Consider the following 19421-nt stretch of genomic DNA (forward strand, 5'->3'; position numbering starts at 1 on the left):
CTTGTTTTTCTAGATTTTTTTAAGTTAGTTTTTAGTATAAACACCTCACACACAACAGCCCCCTACTAGAATAATATATTTTTTTTTTGTATCGAAGACTCGGAAACACAATACACAAATACTAACGCCTAGTCCACGAAAAACATTTGTATGACCTATATAAATATTTGCCATGACCAGGGATCGAACCCCGCCCCCCGCCAGAGCAGGCAGCCGTCACAACCACATTAATTTACCTTTGTTTATAGGAAAGAAGGAAATTTGGATTTATAGAAAATGAATAAGATTATTCGCTTTTTCTAAATCAAAATGTACAGGTGAATAGCAAACAAGTGACATATATCAGTCACATAGGTTTTGTAGTTATGCTTTTCTATACAAATAAATAAAATTGGAGTGTCCGTTTGTAATATTAAAATAGCCGCTTTTTACTAAGTGCATATAGAAGTATACACGGTACATATAACAAAATAACATTTTTTTTTTTCAATTCTTGTCTATCTGTCTGTCTATCTGTTTGTTCCGGCTAGAAATTTAAATATTTTATAACTCTGCGAACTGAACAATAGCTTTTTTGGTAAATTCCACGCGAACGAAGTCGCGGGCACAGCTAGTTTTTAGTACAACTAGGTCGTATATATATATATATATATATATATATATGTATGTGTGTACATATACACATACATAAATCAAAAAACCTCTAATACAAATGTTATATCACTTCAGCCTATCGCAGTTAACTGCTGGACATAGGCCTCCACAAGTTCGCGCAAAAATAGCGTGAACTCATGTGTGTTGTCCATAATCACCACGCTGGGCAGGCGGGTTGGTGACCGCAGGGCTGGCTTTGTCGCATCGAAAAGGCTGCTGCCCGTCTTCGACCTGTGAATTTCGAGCCAGCAGTTGGATGGTTATCCCGCTATCGGTCGGCTTTTTAAGTTCCAAGGTTGTAGTGGAACTGTGTTATCCCTTAGTCGCCACAGGGAGAGAGGGGGTGGCTATATTCGTTACTGCCGTAGCCACACAAATATTACTATATCATAGGATCATTAGAATAAATTAAAGAAATACTCGGAACTTATAAAAGAGCTTAATGAGTCAAAGCACACTAAGTAAGAGCCCAGTTAAAATCAGTTTTTTTTAGAAGAAAGAATATTGCCAGCAAGCGGACCCTTTTTAACCGACTTCCAAAAAAGCAGGAGGTTCTCAATTCGACTGTACTTTTTTTTAGTGTATGTTACTTCAGAACTTTTGACTGGGTGGGACCGACTTTGATAAAAAAAAAATCATCGAAAAGTTGTGCGTGTGATTTGGTCCCATTTAAATTTATTTGAGATCTCACAAATACTCTTCGAGTTATATCTAATAATGCGTTTTTACTTGGCTGTTTTTTCATCGACCAACGTTGTATTACTTGTCGATGTAATTGAAGACGGTTTTTTTTTTCGTTTGAGAGCAAACATAATTATTATAGTAAAAGTCAAATAACATACTATTTACAAAAAATATTTTTTGCCAAATAGTCAGTAGACAATCTATAAAATTAATTGATAATCCAACAAGTATGTTAAAATGATTTTTAACTATTTGTTGTTGATTTAGAAGATGTCTCTGAAATTCTGAATAGCAAATACGTCATATATGATATGTTGTTCATTCGATGTCTAAGCTTTCATCTTATTGGCACAAACTTGTTTACAAAAAAAAATCACGTCTAGACATTTTTCTTTTGTAAAATCAATATTTATATAATAAAATCGTATCCGATCGTCTTAAACGATACATTAAAAAAAAGTTATTAGCAGCGCAGGAGAGCTGTAGAAGCCAAAATCATTACATTTTAAAAGTAGTGATCAGTTGTTACACACCTTAAGTAATTTAAATATAAATATTGCGTCAAATACTCACAATAGAATTACAAATAAATAGTGGCAATACAAAATACAAAACATAATTTACAATTTGTCATCTTAAGTTCAGTGTAACTATAAAATGACTTTCAAATCAAGATGAGATCTAAAGATAGCAAGATGAAAACAAATGACGAACTGGCAAAACAATGAACAGAATTTGATCAATCTTCTGATAAAACAGCCATCAAGTTCATTATCAATGCTGCGACAGTTCTCATTTGGGACAACTTGATGTTTATCGATCTTTTCTTTAAAAGATGCATGGAACTAGAGTCAAGTATGTCTTTCGAGATTGATGATTGAGGATGATTGCAACGGATACCGGGATTTACCGATTTGATAATGATCTTATATCATATCATTTTGTGAAATCATGTTAAAGTTGTCAATATATTATCTAATTTCTCAATATTTGAAAACTAAAAGTCATTCTGATACGAAATGTATTTCAGACCGCTTATAAGAAAGTAATAAGTCTTGACATCCGAAATTATTGTTTTTGTGTTACACATCTCAACAAGACCATTAAGTCAAGCAAAGCAAGTAATATAATAATTTATTTTGAGTTTAACTAAATTGTAATTAATAAATAATAATATTTATGCTTCTAGTCAAAAATCCAGAAGCTTTGGGCGCGCACCTACGTAAATTATCACGAGAGGCAGAGTCTCGTCTACACGAAGTTAGCGGATACATTCCAGACAAGGCATGTCGTGACGATTGCAGGTAATTACAGAATTATAACAATTTAAACAACCATTTAAATAAAAAGTTTAATTGTTAAATTTTAATAGTACACGTTTAATGTCCTAAAGACAAAAAATTTAAACCTTGTGAAATATGATCTCTTTAAAAAGGTTCTCGAAGTCACTCATTTCGATTGTACCGTTCTATCAGATCGATAGCTGGTGGCCAAGGGACAATGGGCTGTGCGGGAGGGACGGGCTCTGAAAAAGACAAGCAGACTCAGCATTGGGAGAGAAGAGTCCGGACATTAAAGTAAGTGGATATATTTGTTTGAATTATTATAAAAGGTACACAAAAAATATTCTCTAAGGACGATAGAGAAAGAGAGAAAGAGAGAGGCAGAAACAAAAAGCACTTCAGTCTACACGACTTACAAAGGAATTAACATAAAGCATGTTACACAAGTCTGACCAATCTATAACTTTAACTCTCACAGTTCTTTTAAAGCTATGACAGAAGTACCCGGCAGTTGTGTCTACTAACTACTTCATATTTTATTCATTCATTTTTTTTTATCTTACTCATATGGTCTTCTATTTCCAAGGTGTCCAACTTAATACCTGTATTATAGACAACTGCCAATTGATACATTACACGGACAATTTTCAGCACATGTATATAATACATATTATTATGTATTTATAAAAAAAAATACTTGAATTTAAGTGGGGATCAAATCCTGCCAAAATCGATTTGACTATAATAATAAAATATTAGTTATATAAGTAAATAATTCAACTCCATAAACTAATTGAACCGATCCCATAAAGTCTATTCAATAAAATTATTCAAACAGTTTCCAATTAAAGTTAACGATCAAAACGTAAATAAAAGTTCGTATTCGCATTGCGATAGAACTTAATATGTATCTGGAGAGTTGAAAGCTTTGGACTAGTTTTCATTTAAACTTATAAAGGAACGATCTTCTAGAAATTACTGAATACAAAATTAATAGTACTTATACTTAAGTCTAAGGTTTGTTTCACTGGTGGTGGATAACGTTAGTTGACGGATGAGATATCCAACAGATAAAAGTTTTTGAAGTAAAACTTCTTTAATGCACGCTTAATTTGAGGAGTAAGCTGGTGAATGTGTGACAAGAACATTACAGAAAGTGTGGTCGGGGAGAGGCGAACGGAAATTGGGAGAAGACAGACGGTTTTACTTCAGTCGTATGATCTAAGGCACACTCATTTTTTTTTTCATCGATTTGAATCTAAAAGTTTTAGTTGTGCATTGTAAGTAGCAAATAAGTGTACATATATTGTAGCTAGAAAATAAGTGTACATATATTCTAGTTAGCAAATAAGTGTAAATATAATAAAAATAATTACAATATAAAAATATAAAAAAGCAATATGTAGAATAGTCTTGATCAGTGGACTCGCGTCGACTTTTAAAAATTTTAAGACTAGTTATTAAGGCTTTTAGGATTCTAAAGTTGCGGTGAAGTACCGATACATGTTAAAAAATATAGCACTATAATAAAAGCACGGGCATAATAAGCCTGTGGATATATCACTTAAATAAATAAATAAATAAAAAGTTTTAGTTTATTAATTAAGGAGAAAGAGGTTTTAATTACCATAGAATACTCACCGTCATAAAGTTCACAGGATCTATGTTTATACAATATATACCTAAGTGAAAACCCACTCTACTTTTTACCCGGAAATTCCATTAAATCAGCCCTAAAGATGGTAAAACGTTGGGAAATTTTGTTAAATATAAAAACTTTTTCTACTTTGTTTGCAGGCGATTAGTTCAAGGTTGGCAACAAGCTCGCGTGCCGACAGCGCTCCCGCTACCAGATCTAGAAGTATGCGGAGCTCACTCAGTCACCGTGAAATTGAAAGATCCGCGGAACATTCAGCCAGCGTTACGTGACCCGCCCATTGTTACCAAGTATAAAGGTGGTGTACCGTCCGAAATTTTTTATTTTCACAATTTCATGTTTATGAATGATTCGGAATCTACATTCGAATCGGTGATTGCTTCACTTTTAATAATGGTAAAAAATTTAATTTGTAAGTAGTTGATTCAAAGGCCTTTGAAGCCTATTTGAATAAAGTTATTTTTGATTTTACGTCTCTTAAAACTTCTTTTCTAAGTCTAAAATTGAATTGATTGCCGGAACCAGAACGTTTACAGTTCTCAGTAAAGTTTGTGAAGTATTTTCGAGTCTTTATTTGGTTATAATATTATTATAAATAGGCGTATTTAAATTATTCTAGTTAAAATACTTTTAATCATTTTTCATGCAGTAGGTACAAAAATTATAAATTCCTTGTTTTTTTTTTAAGAGAAGCTAATATGCTTTGGACATATTTAACTACAAACATAAATTTACTAATAACTTTTCTATCACGTTTTCCTGTAAACAAATAATAACTGTAATATATAGAACTCTAAACCATAATAGAGAGTTCTAACAACCAATAAAACGTAACTATTATTTTTCCTGAAATATCCGGAATTCATTAAGTCGTCAAACTTAATAGTATTTAAATTACAAACAATTTTATTTTTTGTAAATAAAAAAATATTATACGAATCACCGTGAGTATTATAGATAATATTTTCACTATCAAAAATATTTAAGAACACGGCGTGCATTATTATACTTAACAGTGTCAGCCTTTAATCCAAATAAACGTGTCACACAGGTAAAAGCTTATATGTAATCTTTTTTATTTATTTCTGCCATCAAATTTCACATAATCTGCGACAAAGACGTACTCGTATATATTCGCAAACTTGATTCCAAAAATTATAGTTTATTAATTGAGGTGTAACAGACCCTGTGCCTATTTCAGCATAAAACTTATCAGTATCTTATGTGCTAGATAAACTTAATCAGCAACCATAGAAACAAACTTTATAAAGTGTTTAATAAAATGCAACATAATGTAGTATAAAATCAGGGCACGGCAGTCGACGTTGATGTTACGAACGCACGTTGAAATATAAGCAGGTCTTTAGTTTTTAACACTACAAAATTTGCGAGAAACTGTGTCACCTGTTTCTAAGCATACACTTAGGCTTTACGAGCGTTCAAGCGCGTACTCCAGATTTTATAATTGAGGACGCGATAGCACAGAGTAATTATATAAATCTCTAGCAGTTGCGAAGTCGTGGATTCGGTTCCCGCTCGGAGTGGATATTTGTATTTTTACAAAAATCTATTTTCGGTCTGATTTTCTGTCCTTGTTATAGTCTTACCACCGTGCCTCGGAAAGCTTGTAAAACTGTCGATGCCGTTTTTTATCATAGACATTTGATAGCGATTGGTACTCGTAGTTGAGATACTCAAAGAGGACTCATCAATCACTTTGTCGTGTAAAGGCTCCTGCATATTTGTTCTTAACTTGGGACCCTCAAAGATACCAGTTGAATTATAGAAGATGGCTAAAAATATATCAATACAGGATCCATAATGACAAGCCAGTAACAGTTAATCGTCTTTTCAGTGGAATGGTCCTCGCGAGCCGACTTCTCGAACGTGTGTGGATGTCGTGAAGTGGCGGCCTCGGGAACGAACCTCACGCGAGTGTTGATAGCTGGCTTGACGCGTGGGAGGCGGTACTTCTTTAGGGCGGCCGCCGGGAACATTAAGGGCTGGGGACCCTTCACCGTGTCCGTCCCGAGGAGTGTCGTTCCTAGCAGTGAGTATCGATTCAAATTATACCTTTTACCCCCTGATATAGCAATTAAAAGTCGGAACAGATGCTCTTACTGAGGATTGGAATTAATTCTTTTTTCAAGCCAGTATAAAGCAATGCCAATTTCCAACTTATAACTTCGAGTTTGCCCCTATTTAGAAAGAAATTTTTGTTATGAAAAAATTCAAACATTGTCGTATGTATAATTGAGATAAGATAGACACGACTTAATTTGAAATTTATCTTTCGATTTATATTTGTAATAAAGCCTATCTTATGTATATTTATAATATATGATAGATAGTTCTAATTACCTTAGTGTTAGTCGTTGTGTTCTCGAACTGGTAAGTCAGTTATTATAATACGAGTAGTGTAAAAATCCCTAACGTGCCTCGGAGAGCACGTACAACTGTTGCTCACGTTTGTCATTATAGACAGGTGATAGCAATCGTTACTCACTAACTCATACTAGGGAATATAATCGCTAACTCGCAGCAGAGCAGCGTGGTGTATTTAAGTTCTGACACCTCTTCTAAATAGAGACATATGAGTAGGTCTATGCCCAGCTGTGTTACTTGATTGTCTGAATCGGTCAACCAAAAGAAAAAAAACAAGTGTGCTTTAGGTCACACGGCTAAAGTAAAACTTCTTTAGCAATAGGCGTGTCTTGTTTTTGAAATATACGAAACGTAACTGGCTAGGAGAGGAAGAGAGAAAGAAAATTTGTGCTCGCACTTCTCTAGCTCCGTTCGTCTCGCCCGTTCACACTTTTCATGCACCCCGAGTCAAGCGTGTTTAAAGTAGTTTTACTTTAAAAATATAGATGAATATTATTATTATTATTTACTATTTTATATTAATATAATATACATATTTTATATTATCAATATATATTTTACATTTATACACGTATATTAATACTATTTTGATCATTTGTGTATGGATATTTGTACTTATATGTGTATTTGTATGAATTAATGAATCTATCATACACTATTTTTATTCATCCTTAAGAATATTGTACACTTCCTATCCGTCACTACTATATCATGTCCTGTGCCCAAAGGTTATCTGGAAGAAATCGCTCTTCAGCGAGAAGATCGCCTTTGTATATCATTTTTTTGTAATTACTACTGTTTGTTTATATTTTGGTGTATAATAAAGAATATATTATTATTATTATTATGAAAGTACTGTGTGGCTACGGCACCAAAGAATATAGCCACCCCCTCTCTTCCCGTGGGTGTCGTAAGAGGCGACTAAGGGATAACACAGTTCCGCTACCACCTTGGAACTTAAAAAGCCGACCGGTGGCGGGATAACCATCCAACTGCTAGCTTTGAAATACACAGGCCGAATACGGGCAGCAGCGTCTTCGGTGCGACAAAGCCAGCTCTGCGGTCACCAACCCGCCTGCCCAGCGTGGTGACTATGGGCAAAACACATTAGTTCGCGTTATTTTTGGTGTGAACTTGTGCCGCGCCGCTTGTGCTAAGCCTATGTCCAGCAGTGGACTGTATAGGCTGTAATGATGTAATGATTATGAAAGTACAGAATAAACTAGAGTGCGTCTCGACGCTCGACAGAAATGATAACTTAAACGGCTAACTAATAGCGCTGTGTATTAGTGTGTGAGAGGAGGAGCCCGCCTACCGCTCCTGTAAGCGTGAAAGAAAGGGAAGCCAGACAGACTGGCGCCGGCATTACGTAACGAAGCGGTTTACCTTCATAGAAGCGATCACTTCAAAACTTGCTAAAGCAGCCCTCGCTCCGCAGGCTGGCGCGACGCGGGGGCGCGCGCGGCGCGCGGGCCGGCGGGCGGCGCGGCGGCGGCGCTGGAGGCGCTGGCCTGCGCCGCGGCCGGCGCGCGCCCGCGCCCCGCGCCGCCGCGCGCCGCGCGCAAGAAGGCCGCCACCATCCGCCAGCTATTCACCGCCGCCAGCAAGTTCCAGAAGAACTTGAGGAGGTAACGGCGGCCCACTCGCTGTATACGTTAGCTTTCGGGCTTGTGGAGCTTGTTGCTTTATATTATTTTGATTTCAAGTTTTATGGTTGGAAAATACTCACATAAAACGTTTCCACATCAAAGTACATAATTACCAAAAGGTATTCTCTTCTTCTGTCAGTATGTATGTATTTATGTATATATGTATTTATGTATGTATGTATGTATGTATGTATGTATGTATGTATGTATGTATATGTTTAATTATTTGAATATTTATTATAAATTTGTTGTAACTACACCTATGGTGACGCTAAACCATTTCCTTTCCCCTAAGGTTGCCTGGAAGAGATCGCTTTTTAGCGATAAGGCCGTCCTTTATACCTAATGAATATATTGTTAATATTTTTCTTTCTTTGCTATGTATTATTTCTGTTTTTGGTCTACAATAAAGTGTATTATTATTATTATTCTCAAATACACTTGACCATATTGCTTGTATATCCTCGTTTAAAAATTTGTTCTAGTTTTTAAAAATTTATAAGGCGAGCCATTTCACAAAAATCGGTAACAATCTGCGAAATTGTAATATTTTGACGTCGTTAATCTCAGTGTTGGATGCAATAATGTAATTTATATTCTTGAAATATAATAGAGCAACCTTTGTTGTAGTCCATAGTCAGATCAGAATTTTGATTTATATTATGTGTATAAAATTATTAACCTTTTCATCAGCCTCCTCCCTGGGTAAACGGTCGCAATGTATACTTTGAAGTCCTACTTTTCAATAACCTCTACGTTGAAACCATTTTAAAAAAATATCATAATATGTGGAATATAATTTTGTTGTCCATTATCATAGATTTTTATTCCATTTGTATCTCTATTAAACGATAAAAAAAATTTAAAGTTACGAATATTTTCCAAATAAGTACAATTTTAAAAGCGATATTTCTCTTAGAAAACTAAGAAATTTTAACGAACTATCTTCATCAAAGTAAACTTACATCATTAAGGAATACAAAGAAAATAATTAAAAGATGTAATTATTTTTAATACATTTTATATTAAATAATAAAAAGATAGTATATATTGCCACGCATCAAGCCCGGTAAATCAGTCGAGCGCTAGCGCTCTTAGAGGTAAGGTCCACGCCAAATTCTGCGCAGCCGTCTCTTTCGCTCACACGCGCCAAGCGCCTGTTGTTATAGCGGATAAAACGCATTTGATACTTTCACAATAAAATATAAATAAAATAAACATATTACGAAAATGACTGTAAAATAATATAATGATAATTTCTGTAAACAAATGTATAATTTAATTTTCTTTTCTCACACTATCAATACAAATAGGCATTTCAATCTGTTTGTCTTGTTATTTGTTAATTAATATGTTTGTCGGTGTCGATGTCATTAAATGCTTTTTTATTCATATCGTAATTTCATCGGATTCATTCGTAAACTGAAAAAACTAAATCAATTTAAAAAAATTGTTTCATAAAATTGATTTTTTTTTATTTTATTTTAAATTTATTGACTGTTGTTATATAACATACTTGAAATTTTTAACAAATTAATTATGTAAAAAACATTTTATACCATAGTTATAATTTTTATTATACATCAGAAAATGATCACGATGGTCTTTTGGTTGTCACACTATACGTACTAGCACAAAGATCGCGCGGCTCGTACGACTCGCGCGATGCGACCAAATTTACCTAAACTTGCAGAGCGTAAAATTGTGAAATGGCTCTTAATACACACGCAGATGACACTTACACGAGTAGATGATATTACAAATTGTCTGGTCATAGTTTAGATATGGATAATATAGGCATAAAGCTATAATAATAACCAATACCTACGACACGACTAAAATTAAACAAACGTTCAATAATTATATTATACTAGCGACCCGCCCCCGCTTCGCACAGTTCAAAAACTATCAATTTTCCTCTATTATATTATACATGTATTATACATATAAACCTTCCTCAGGAATGACCCTATTTACTAAAAAAAAACCGCATCAAAATCCGTAGCGTAGTTTTAAAGATCTAAGCATACAGACAGCGGGAAGCGACTTTGTTTTATATTGTGTAATAATAATATAATTATTGTGATTTTAATTAAGTTTTAGTGTGGAGTGGATTTTGATGTTGTTTTTAATTTTAATTGGATTTTGATTTAATATAATTTGTTTGTGTAGTTATTTATAATATATTGAATCTAACATAGCTTTAAAAAAAACGTAACTGATAAAAATATATATGGACGATGTCTGCAATAAATGATTATAAAAAAATTATATTGTGACCCAGGGGCGTGTACTTGGCGTGTATAATATATCACGAGGATAAGGTGCTGGTGACGAGCGAAGAATTTCTACCGGTCATAGAGGTAGACGAGACCTATCCCGCCTGCATCTACGCGGACTTCCACTGGCTGATGAAGGTAGGAAAAATAATTAACTTTAAAGGTCTTTGTCTCTATGAAATGCACTGTTGCTTTTAATTAGAACTAAGTAGTCTTTAAATAAGTGTATATTATTGGAATAAAATGAAATAAATATTAACTACATAGCAGTAATCGAATCTTACGGGTTTACAACTGTCCGGATTTCGATTGATCTTATGCTAAAACAAACAGTAAAGTTTAGACCACGGCAAATATCGATATACATATATTCAGACTAACATTCGGCTACAGCTGGGCAAAAGCCTCTATATCCAGACTAGAAACAAATGTTTATACAAATAACACTATTGAATGAAAATCGAATTCGTGATCGCCAGTGTTTAGACACCAGAAGTAACACGGCACTATAACTGTTTTTTAAACATCGAAATGGTAGAACAACGGTCTTTTAATATGCTTTATTCAAGGACATTTCAAAAGTTCCTTTGAATCATCTTTATACCTTAAGATACTACATTTTGAAATGCAAATTCATTGACAAACGGCATGAATAACCTCACCGCTCACCGCCACAGTTTTTTTTTTAATTTAGCAAATTTTTATTGTAATAATAATAAATTAATAATTTTGTTAATTAATTTATAACGATATACTTAAACCTTTACCGAATGTATTGGCTGTTAGATACTTTAAATATAAACTTAAAATTTATTTATCGTCAAAAGTATAGTTATTTGTGAGATTATATCACATATACGAATACCTTGCCCTAGAAAGGAAACTTTGACTTCGTGTTATCGAAATATAAGAGCAGTAACTTTATCATTCATATTCATTTTTCATGTGTTGATAAAATATTTGACGCAGTTTTGGTCGACATTATCAATGTTACTTTGTATATACGTACCAGTATCGTAAATGAATGACTAAAATTGTTATATGCTTTATTAAAAACATGCCGAAGGGAAGCCCGAGCTCCAAGATTAAAAAATACCACGAATTTTTTTTTTTTTTTTTTTTTGATGAGTGAATACTGTTTCCAAATATTCGGCGTTAGCTGATAAGATATTAAGATATTGCATTAAAATTGTATTAAGTAATTACAAAGTTGCAGAAACAGGCGGGCTTAATGTCTGATTGTGTCTTTTACGTTTTGCTTTCTTTGGATGTCTTTCTTTCTAAAGACCTACATTAAGCCCACCTGTAACACGCTGTCTAATTACATCGATTCTTACAGTCCTAAATAAACACGTACTAGACAAGTTAAATAAAATAAATAGGACATTGTTGATACAGTCAGCATTCTAAAATATAAATTTATTTCTAATCAAAAAATAAAAAGATAAGAGAAAATTGAAACGGCCAAAAGCAATTTAGATAATCGGCAAATACTTGAACGATTGCCAGCTATGTAACTAAGAAATAGGTAAGCTTTTATATAAAGACTAGCTATGCGCGCGACTTCGTCCGCGGGGAATTTTAAAAAAGTTATAGTTCAGTTCGCCGAGTTATAAAATAAATAAATTTCTGAAATAAACGTAGCCTAAGTTACTCCATACTACGTCAGTTATCTGCCAGTTAAAGTCCCGTCAAAATTGGTCCAGCCGTGTCAAAGATTAGCCGGAATAAACAGACAGCCGGACAGCCGGACAGACTTTAACTGAGGTAGGGCACAGCAGGAATTTCCTGCTCAAAATATGGAGCAGCCCGACTGGGGTAGTACCTCGACCTTACAGAAGATCACAGCAAAATAATACTGTTTTCAAGCAGTATTGTGTTCCTGTTGGTGAGTAAGGTGACCAGAGCTCCTGGGGGGATTGGGGATTGGGTCGGCAACGCGCTTGCGATGCTTCTGGTGTTGCAGGCGTCTATAAGCTACGGTAATCGCTTACCATCAGGTGAGCCGTACGCTTGTTTGCCGACCTAATAACATTAAAAAAAAAAAAAAAAAAAAAAAGACGGACAGACAGACAGACAGACAGACAAACAGACAAACAGACAAACAGACAAACAGACACACAGACAGACAGACAGACAGACAAACAGACAGACAGACAGACAAACAGACAGACAGACAGACAGACAGACAAAGAGGCAGGCAGACAAAAATTCTAAAAAATGTTATCAACCGACTTCAAAAAAAGGAAGAGGTTACTCAATTCGACCATATATATACAACATATTATGTATTTATATATTTTTATGTATGTTCGGAGATAACTCCGTCGTTTATGAACCGATTTTAATAATTCTTTTTTGTTGTAAAGGAGATATCCCTAGCTTGGTATTATGATAAGGAAACCAGGATCTGATGATTGGATCCCAGAGAAATCGAGGGAAACTCGAAAATCCGCCTAACTTATTACTGGGTGTACCGATTTTGATGATTTTTAATTTAATCGAAAGCCGATGTTTATCATGTGGTCACATTTAAATTTCATCGAGATCTGATTACAACTTTTGGGGTAATCCTTTTGATAATGCGTATTTACATGACTATTTTTTTTTTTTCGTCCACGTACGTTGTATTACTTGTCGATATAATTGAAGTCGGTTTTTCTCCGTTTGCCTGCAAACACAATTTTTTTGGTATATGTATCGTGTATACATCCATATGCATTTAGTGATAAGCGGTTATTTTAATATTACAAACAGACACTCCAATTTTATTTATTTGTATAGATATGCTGTACATGTACGTTTTTATTTTTTAACTATAAATATTGGTTTTTGAGATAAATATAATAAATACTACAATCTTAATGGATTTTATGAATATTTATTGGAGAGAATAATAAATGAGTTTTGAGAGCCGTCATTTTATTTTTATTTGTGAAGTGTAATACTTTACCTACCTACCTAGATAATCAAGCTGAATTAGTGAATAAGTTGATTTACTAATTCAAAGCGAATTTTTGAGACGAGTCAAATTTGCCAAAGTCAATTTTGCTTTTTCATTCCTGTTCTAATGATGGCTAAACCATGTTTATTACGAATTTACTATTACACAAATGTTTAATTTCTTATTTGTCGGAAAATAGTTGACACCATTATGACGCCATTATGACATGAGTGAATTCTAAGAAAAGTATACCAAACTTAAACAAAATTAAAAGAATTGTTATGAAATTATAATTATTATATTATTATGAATTATACGTGACATTGGCGAAATCATCTGTGCTCATTTGGCACTATTGAAAGCCATTTTAAGAAGAAGAAGAAGTATACCAAACTTAAACAAAATTAAAAGAATTGTTATGAAATTATTGATCATCAATGTAGCGATCGAACACGATTTCCATGCCATAATTGTAATTAATCGCCCAATAACTATGAAACTCGTCTGCCCAATAAAGTTGATATATATACAATCATTATTTTATTTATATTTTTACAGGTATCTTGTTCCTGGGACGAAGTGAAGGCCCTGAGATCCGATATGGAGAAGCACACATCCTCATCCATTCACTTCAGACTGAAGCTTCTAACCGCAGCTGCGCAAATGCAATCCGCATTGTGTATACAAGATTTAGGTAATTTATACGCACTACACGAATATATTTCCAACGTACCACACATTTTTCGTCTATAAATTTTTGTATACTATATTTTTTCATCGTCTATACCGGGAATTCCTACCTATGTTATGTGCACCCTTGGACACCCGAAGTCCTATTACCAGTAATACGAGTTATCAAATATTTTCAATATAAAATCTGATAAAATGCGAAATCTACTAAAAATACTTAAAATATATTTTTGCCTACAAAGAACATTTTTTATTCGCCAACTTTAAACCAATCAATGCATTTAAAATTTTAAGAGCTTCGCTACAAAATAGAAGTTGATTTCGCTTTACTCATAATTGTTTTTCATTTTGAAAGAAAAGTTAGTTTCCAATCGAGCTCGAGGCTACACCTACCCTTACAATTTATTAGTGCAAGTTAATTTAACTTATATGCCTTGCGGTGTTTACGGACTTACAATCAGCTGTATTATTTCCTTTTTTTGTGTACGTTTTTACCTCCGATTGGATTTGAAATTGTAATAATTACGTATCTTAGTACAAGGCCATAAGAAAAAATGGACCCTGTTAGTTCGTTTATAGATATTTTTATATGTATCTTAATTTATTGAAGCAAAACTTCTTTACGCACGCTTGACTTGGGGAGTAAGCTAGTGAATAAGTGACGAGAGCGTTACGAAAAGTGTGATCGATCGAGGCGAACGGAAGTTGAGATGGAGATATAAGTTAGTGAAGACAGAAAGTTTTACTTCAGTCGTGTGGTTAAAACCATGCTTGACTTTTTTTAACTTTCACCGTCACATTACATCGACACTGTTCGCTGTGGTAACAGATGTACTGTGTGCATATAAATAATACACCCTTGCATCAAAATCATAATATTAAAACTTCCTTTACCCTCAGGCCAACTGTACCATAAGCCGCTCCGAGACGCCCACGGCACGGTGGTACTATCTTGCGTGAATATGGTCAAGTCACAAAAATCGGTCTCCGCTTTGAACTCAAGATGGGTGCCCGTTTCAAAACTCAGGCGAAGAGTACTCAGCGAAGATAACACTATGGGTGAATTGTTGATGGCATCAGTACATGAACAAATTGCTTATCATCAGGTAATTCATACATTTTCTCAATGATTATGTTTTTGAAGAATTTGGTATTACCATTGATATACTACTGTCTACCCAAAAATAAAATTAATAATTTGTATGGATCCTTTAAATCGTCTTGGTGTATGTGCATCTGTGCATATTGACAGACAGACAAAAATTATTAAAAATTATTATTTTGTTATATGTACTGTGTATAAATCCCGTATTTAGTAAAAAGCAGTTCTTTTAATATTACAAACAGACACTCCAATTTTATTGATTTGTATACATTTAGATGGTCGAAAAACGTACTTAGTTGTTCATAATATTACTAAGTTGTTTTAATAACAATTTTCTAGGTATCTCGAGACCAGTTACCCCGTGGCTTATACTTGGGCTACCTCAAGCTGCAGTCTTCTGTCGAAGTGGTTCGAATTGTAGCTCCCGCGCGGACGCCAAACGTTCCTCCCCACACTCGGATTAGAGATAATCCACATGTTTCTGCGTAAGTTATTATATTAATACTACTAGTGGTCGCCCAGTTGTCGAAATTCGACCGTAATTAAAAATTTAAATTAAAAAACCAAAAAGTAATGAAAATAAAGAACCTATTTTTAAAAAATTTCAATTTGACTACAGACTTTGACAATCAACAAAAGAGTATAATATACGTGTGTGTGTCAAATACAGTAGTTGTGTAATGTTTTTTTATTTATTTAATATTATTTTGTGCATAATTAGCAATTTTCGTAAAAAGAGGTACAAAGTACGTATTAATATATAGATTTCTTAAATATTGTTTAAAAAATTGATTTTTTTTTATCGTGGCTTCGATCTCCGCACATGCCATGCATTTGTATTGGCCATAAAGTTGTTATTGCTTGTTTATTATACGTTTCTGGATCCACGACACAGGAATTAGTCCTAGAGGGGGTCCTTGAATGTGAAGGGTTTATTTATTAATACATTAACTATCCAGATTAACGAATATGTCAGAGCTAAACATTGTGTTTTTCTATTTTCAGCGAAGAATGGGAATACCTAAAATCGCAATCCGGAAAAACGGATGAAAACCAATGTATTAATAATTTAGTGTCCATTGGAAACAACGAAAAACCATCAGAATCTCAGCAGATGTTCCTCGAACAGATAGCGACGGCCACTCGGAGACTATTCAAAGACATGGAGATACCTGACGAGAACGTGATCACCCACCGAATATATGATCTCGAAGTAATCGAACTAAACCACGACGTCAGTTTCATTATGATATGCCCACCAGCGGAACAAGCCTGCTCCGTACCTGGCCAAAAAGAAATACTACTCCAAAAAGGAGACCTCCTAAGCTTACCTATCCAAGCCTTCGAAATGATCCACTTACAAACATACCATACTAATATTTTAAACAAATACTCGAAATTGAGCTGTGTATTAGAATTAGATGTAGCTTTAGCCGCCCATTCCCAAAGAGAAGCATTTTCCTGTACAGAACTACAGACAGCCAAGGAGAGGTTGACAAAACTGGAAGATCTTCAAAACAATTTAAACCTAGTATGGAAAGCGGAACGTTGGTTAATGGATTTGATAGGATTCGCGAGAGATAAGGATAAAGCGGGGCCAAGCTCAGGAATATTGCTCAAAAATGTTCTAGACAAAACACCGTCCAAGGTTTCTAACGATGCAACGGACTGTCGAAATTCTGACAGAGATGTTAACTTAAAAATAGATTTACTGCAAATACCACCAAGAGACGGAAAAATTACTAAGACTTCACCCGGTCGCGGTTCGTGGCCCGGACCAGCCGGAAACGGAAACCACACTAGCCTACACCCAGAATTCAGTAAATCTGAACAACAATTAAGTCTAGCACCCCGTCAAACCTCTGTGTCGACGATAAACTTAAGCGGTTCACAGTTCCTTCATTCTGACGCCAAATACGGAAGAAAAGGTAGCGCCGATTCCCAGTTCACACAATCGAGTATGATGAGCAATAACTACATGAGTAGCAATTCCCAGTTCGATATAAAATCAACAGGATCTCACGTCAGTATTACTAGCAACCGTCTCCCTCCATCTAGGAGCGAAGACACATTAGTACTGCAAAACGAAAATATCGAATCTAAACCTCGTCCACACAGTATTAACACAAGCGTTTCAACATCATCGAGCCCATTGCTAACGGTTAAAAACTTCTATCCAGGAAGCATGATCAGTGTCAAAACTGTCAAAGCAAATGTGTCAGAATCAGCTCAAAGTTTGTCAAGTGATTCTGAAAGCCAAAGCTGTCCAATAACGACGGCAGCCCCGCTCAAAATCCGTCCATCGAATCGTTCACAGTGCAACGTGATATCATCGAAGAGCATGACTAATGTGAAAAGTTCCGAAGTAGATTTTACGGATACCGGTCAGGAGATGTTTAACAAGGGAGTCAATGTTAAACGTCAGCCGTTGTTGGAAACTCAGGAAGAAATAGAATATAATAATAAGGTTCCTAAGACTGATGGCAGACAGAGCGACAGCGAGGAGCGAAATGTCAAACAAGAGCAGAGGCCGTTAGAACAAGCGGGTATTTTACAGGTAATATAACATTACTACAAAACTTAAAAATATAGTCGACTAATTGAGTAAACTTCCTTCTCTTCCTAATACTTGCACTTTATTACGGTTTCTGTTACTGTAACTTATATTATGGTTATTATTTAAAACGGTCACATGTGGTATCCTAAATAGATTTGATAGGATAAAAAATTAATTATTAGAACTTTTTGCCAGTTTACAAAAAATTTATTAGTAACACACGTAAAGTGGCGAAGGGGCTTGATATTCTTATGTTGTGGAAGTTATAAAAAATATTGACTATATTGTATTTATAAATATTTGACAATAGGTTGTATATTACAGGTATTTGCAGCATACGAAACCGGTCTAGCTGCTGGTACTTCACTAAAGCTACACGTGACGCCTCGTACTTCAGCACGCGAGGTCATCGACCTCGTTGTCAAACAGCTCAACATGGCCGCCGTCCTTAAAGGAAAATCTGGTCCCGTTTATGGTCCAGAAAAACTGCAAGATTTCTGTTTAGTAGCTGTTATTGGAGCCCGAGAAAGATGCTTAAGAGATGACTTTAGACCACTACAGCTACAGAACCCATGGAGAAAAGGTCGGCTGTACGTCAGACTCAAACACGACGTACTGGCGGCTCTACAGCATTCTGCCAAACAACCAGCTTACATTTAAATTTTAGAACAATCTATTTTTAAGAAGAGATGAATACGAGATATAATATTATTATTTTTTAATGAGGTCTTTATCTCCAAATAGTCTTAGATGCTGATACGATAATTTTAATTTTCGGTGCCAATTATTATTTTTTGATGCTTTAAACGACTAGTATTATATGTCATGTAAGTTGAAGTTGTAACTATAGAGATGGATAACAGAATGTATGGTGCTTTTCTTTGTAAAATACATCGCTCTGTGAATGAAATATTTTCAATCTTATCTCTGTTAGATTCTTTAGAAATTTAACTTTATAGCTTTTCCTGTCTATCTGTGTTACTCGTGTACTACCTAATATAATTTAGATCTAAATCTTCAACTTCTTAGGATACGCCTTAGGAAGTGCCTCATTTATTTGAATTTACCTAATTAAATCATATCACTGAGGTTTAACAGGGTTTTACAAAACACAAAAGATTAATTATTTCCAAATATTTAAAATAACAATTTACTCTTGCTCAAAGCATTTAATTAATTATACCAAAAATCAACAACATCAATACAACTTGGATGGATTGGTGTATGTGTAAATAAAAAACAAATATATAAAAAAAGTTATGGTACTATATGTATGTAGCTAATATTTTAATATCCTCTATGGACAGCGGAATAGGCTAATATAAAATCAAAGGAATATTTCTTTCTTCTAGATAATGAATAATAGAATGTAACATTTGTTACCTGAATTGCCATAACTGATTTTTTTTTATGTGGTAAACATTGAATTTTATTCTTTTGTTTTTATATAATAAAATAAATTATACTTTTGTAAAAAAATATCGAATCGATTATTAAATAAAAATTAATGTAGATATAATTATGATTATTTTTA

The 19421-nt window shown here is 34.3% G+C and overlaps 1 protein-coding gene across 1 annotated transcript in view; it reads left to right on the forward strand.

Moving 5' to 3' along the window:
* The window catches only part of LOC123657385, a 217165-nt gene extending 198368 nt beyond the window's left edge, over positions 1-18797 (forward strand). Inside the window, exons 9-19 of the mRNA XM_045592938.1 lie at positions 2528-2642; positions 2814-2915; positions 4419-4576; positions 6134-6328; positions 8102-8291; positions 10597-10729; positions 14094-14229; positions 15126-15331; positions 15670-15815; positions 16336-17887; positions 18212-18797. Of these exons, the coding sequence (XP_045448894.1) occupies positions 2528-2642; positions 2814-2915; positions 4419-4576; positions 6134-6328; positions 8102-8291; positions 10597-10729; positions 14094-14229; positions 15126-15331; positions 15670-15815; positions 16336-17887; positions 18212-18547 (3269 nt within the window). The 3' untranslated portion in view covers positions 18548-18797. The remainder of the gene's footprint in view (positions 1-2527; positions 2643-2813; positions 2916-4418; positions 4577-6133; positions 6329-8101; positions 8292-10596; positions 10730-14093; positions 14230-15125; positions 15332-15669; positions 15816-16335; positions 17888-18211) is intronic.
* The last annotated feature ends 624 nt before the right edge of the window (positions 18798-19421 follow it).

This window comes from Melitaea cinxia, chromosome 10, assembly GCF_905220565.1.
Source record: "Melitaea cinxia chromosome 10, ilMelCinx1.1, whole genome shotgun sequence".
NCBI lineage: Eukaryota > Metazoa > Arthropoda > Insecta > Lepidoptera > Nymphalidae > Melitaea > Melitaea cinxia.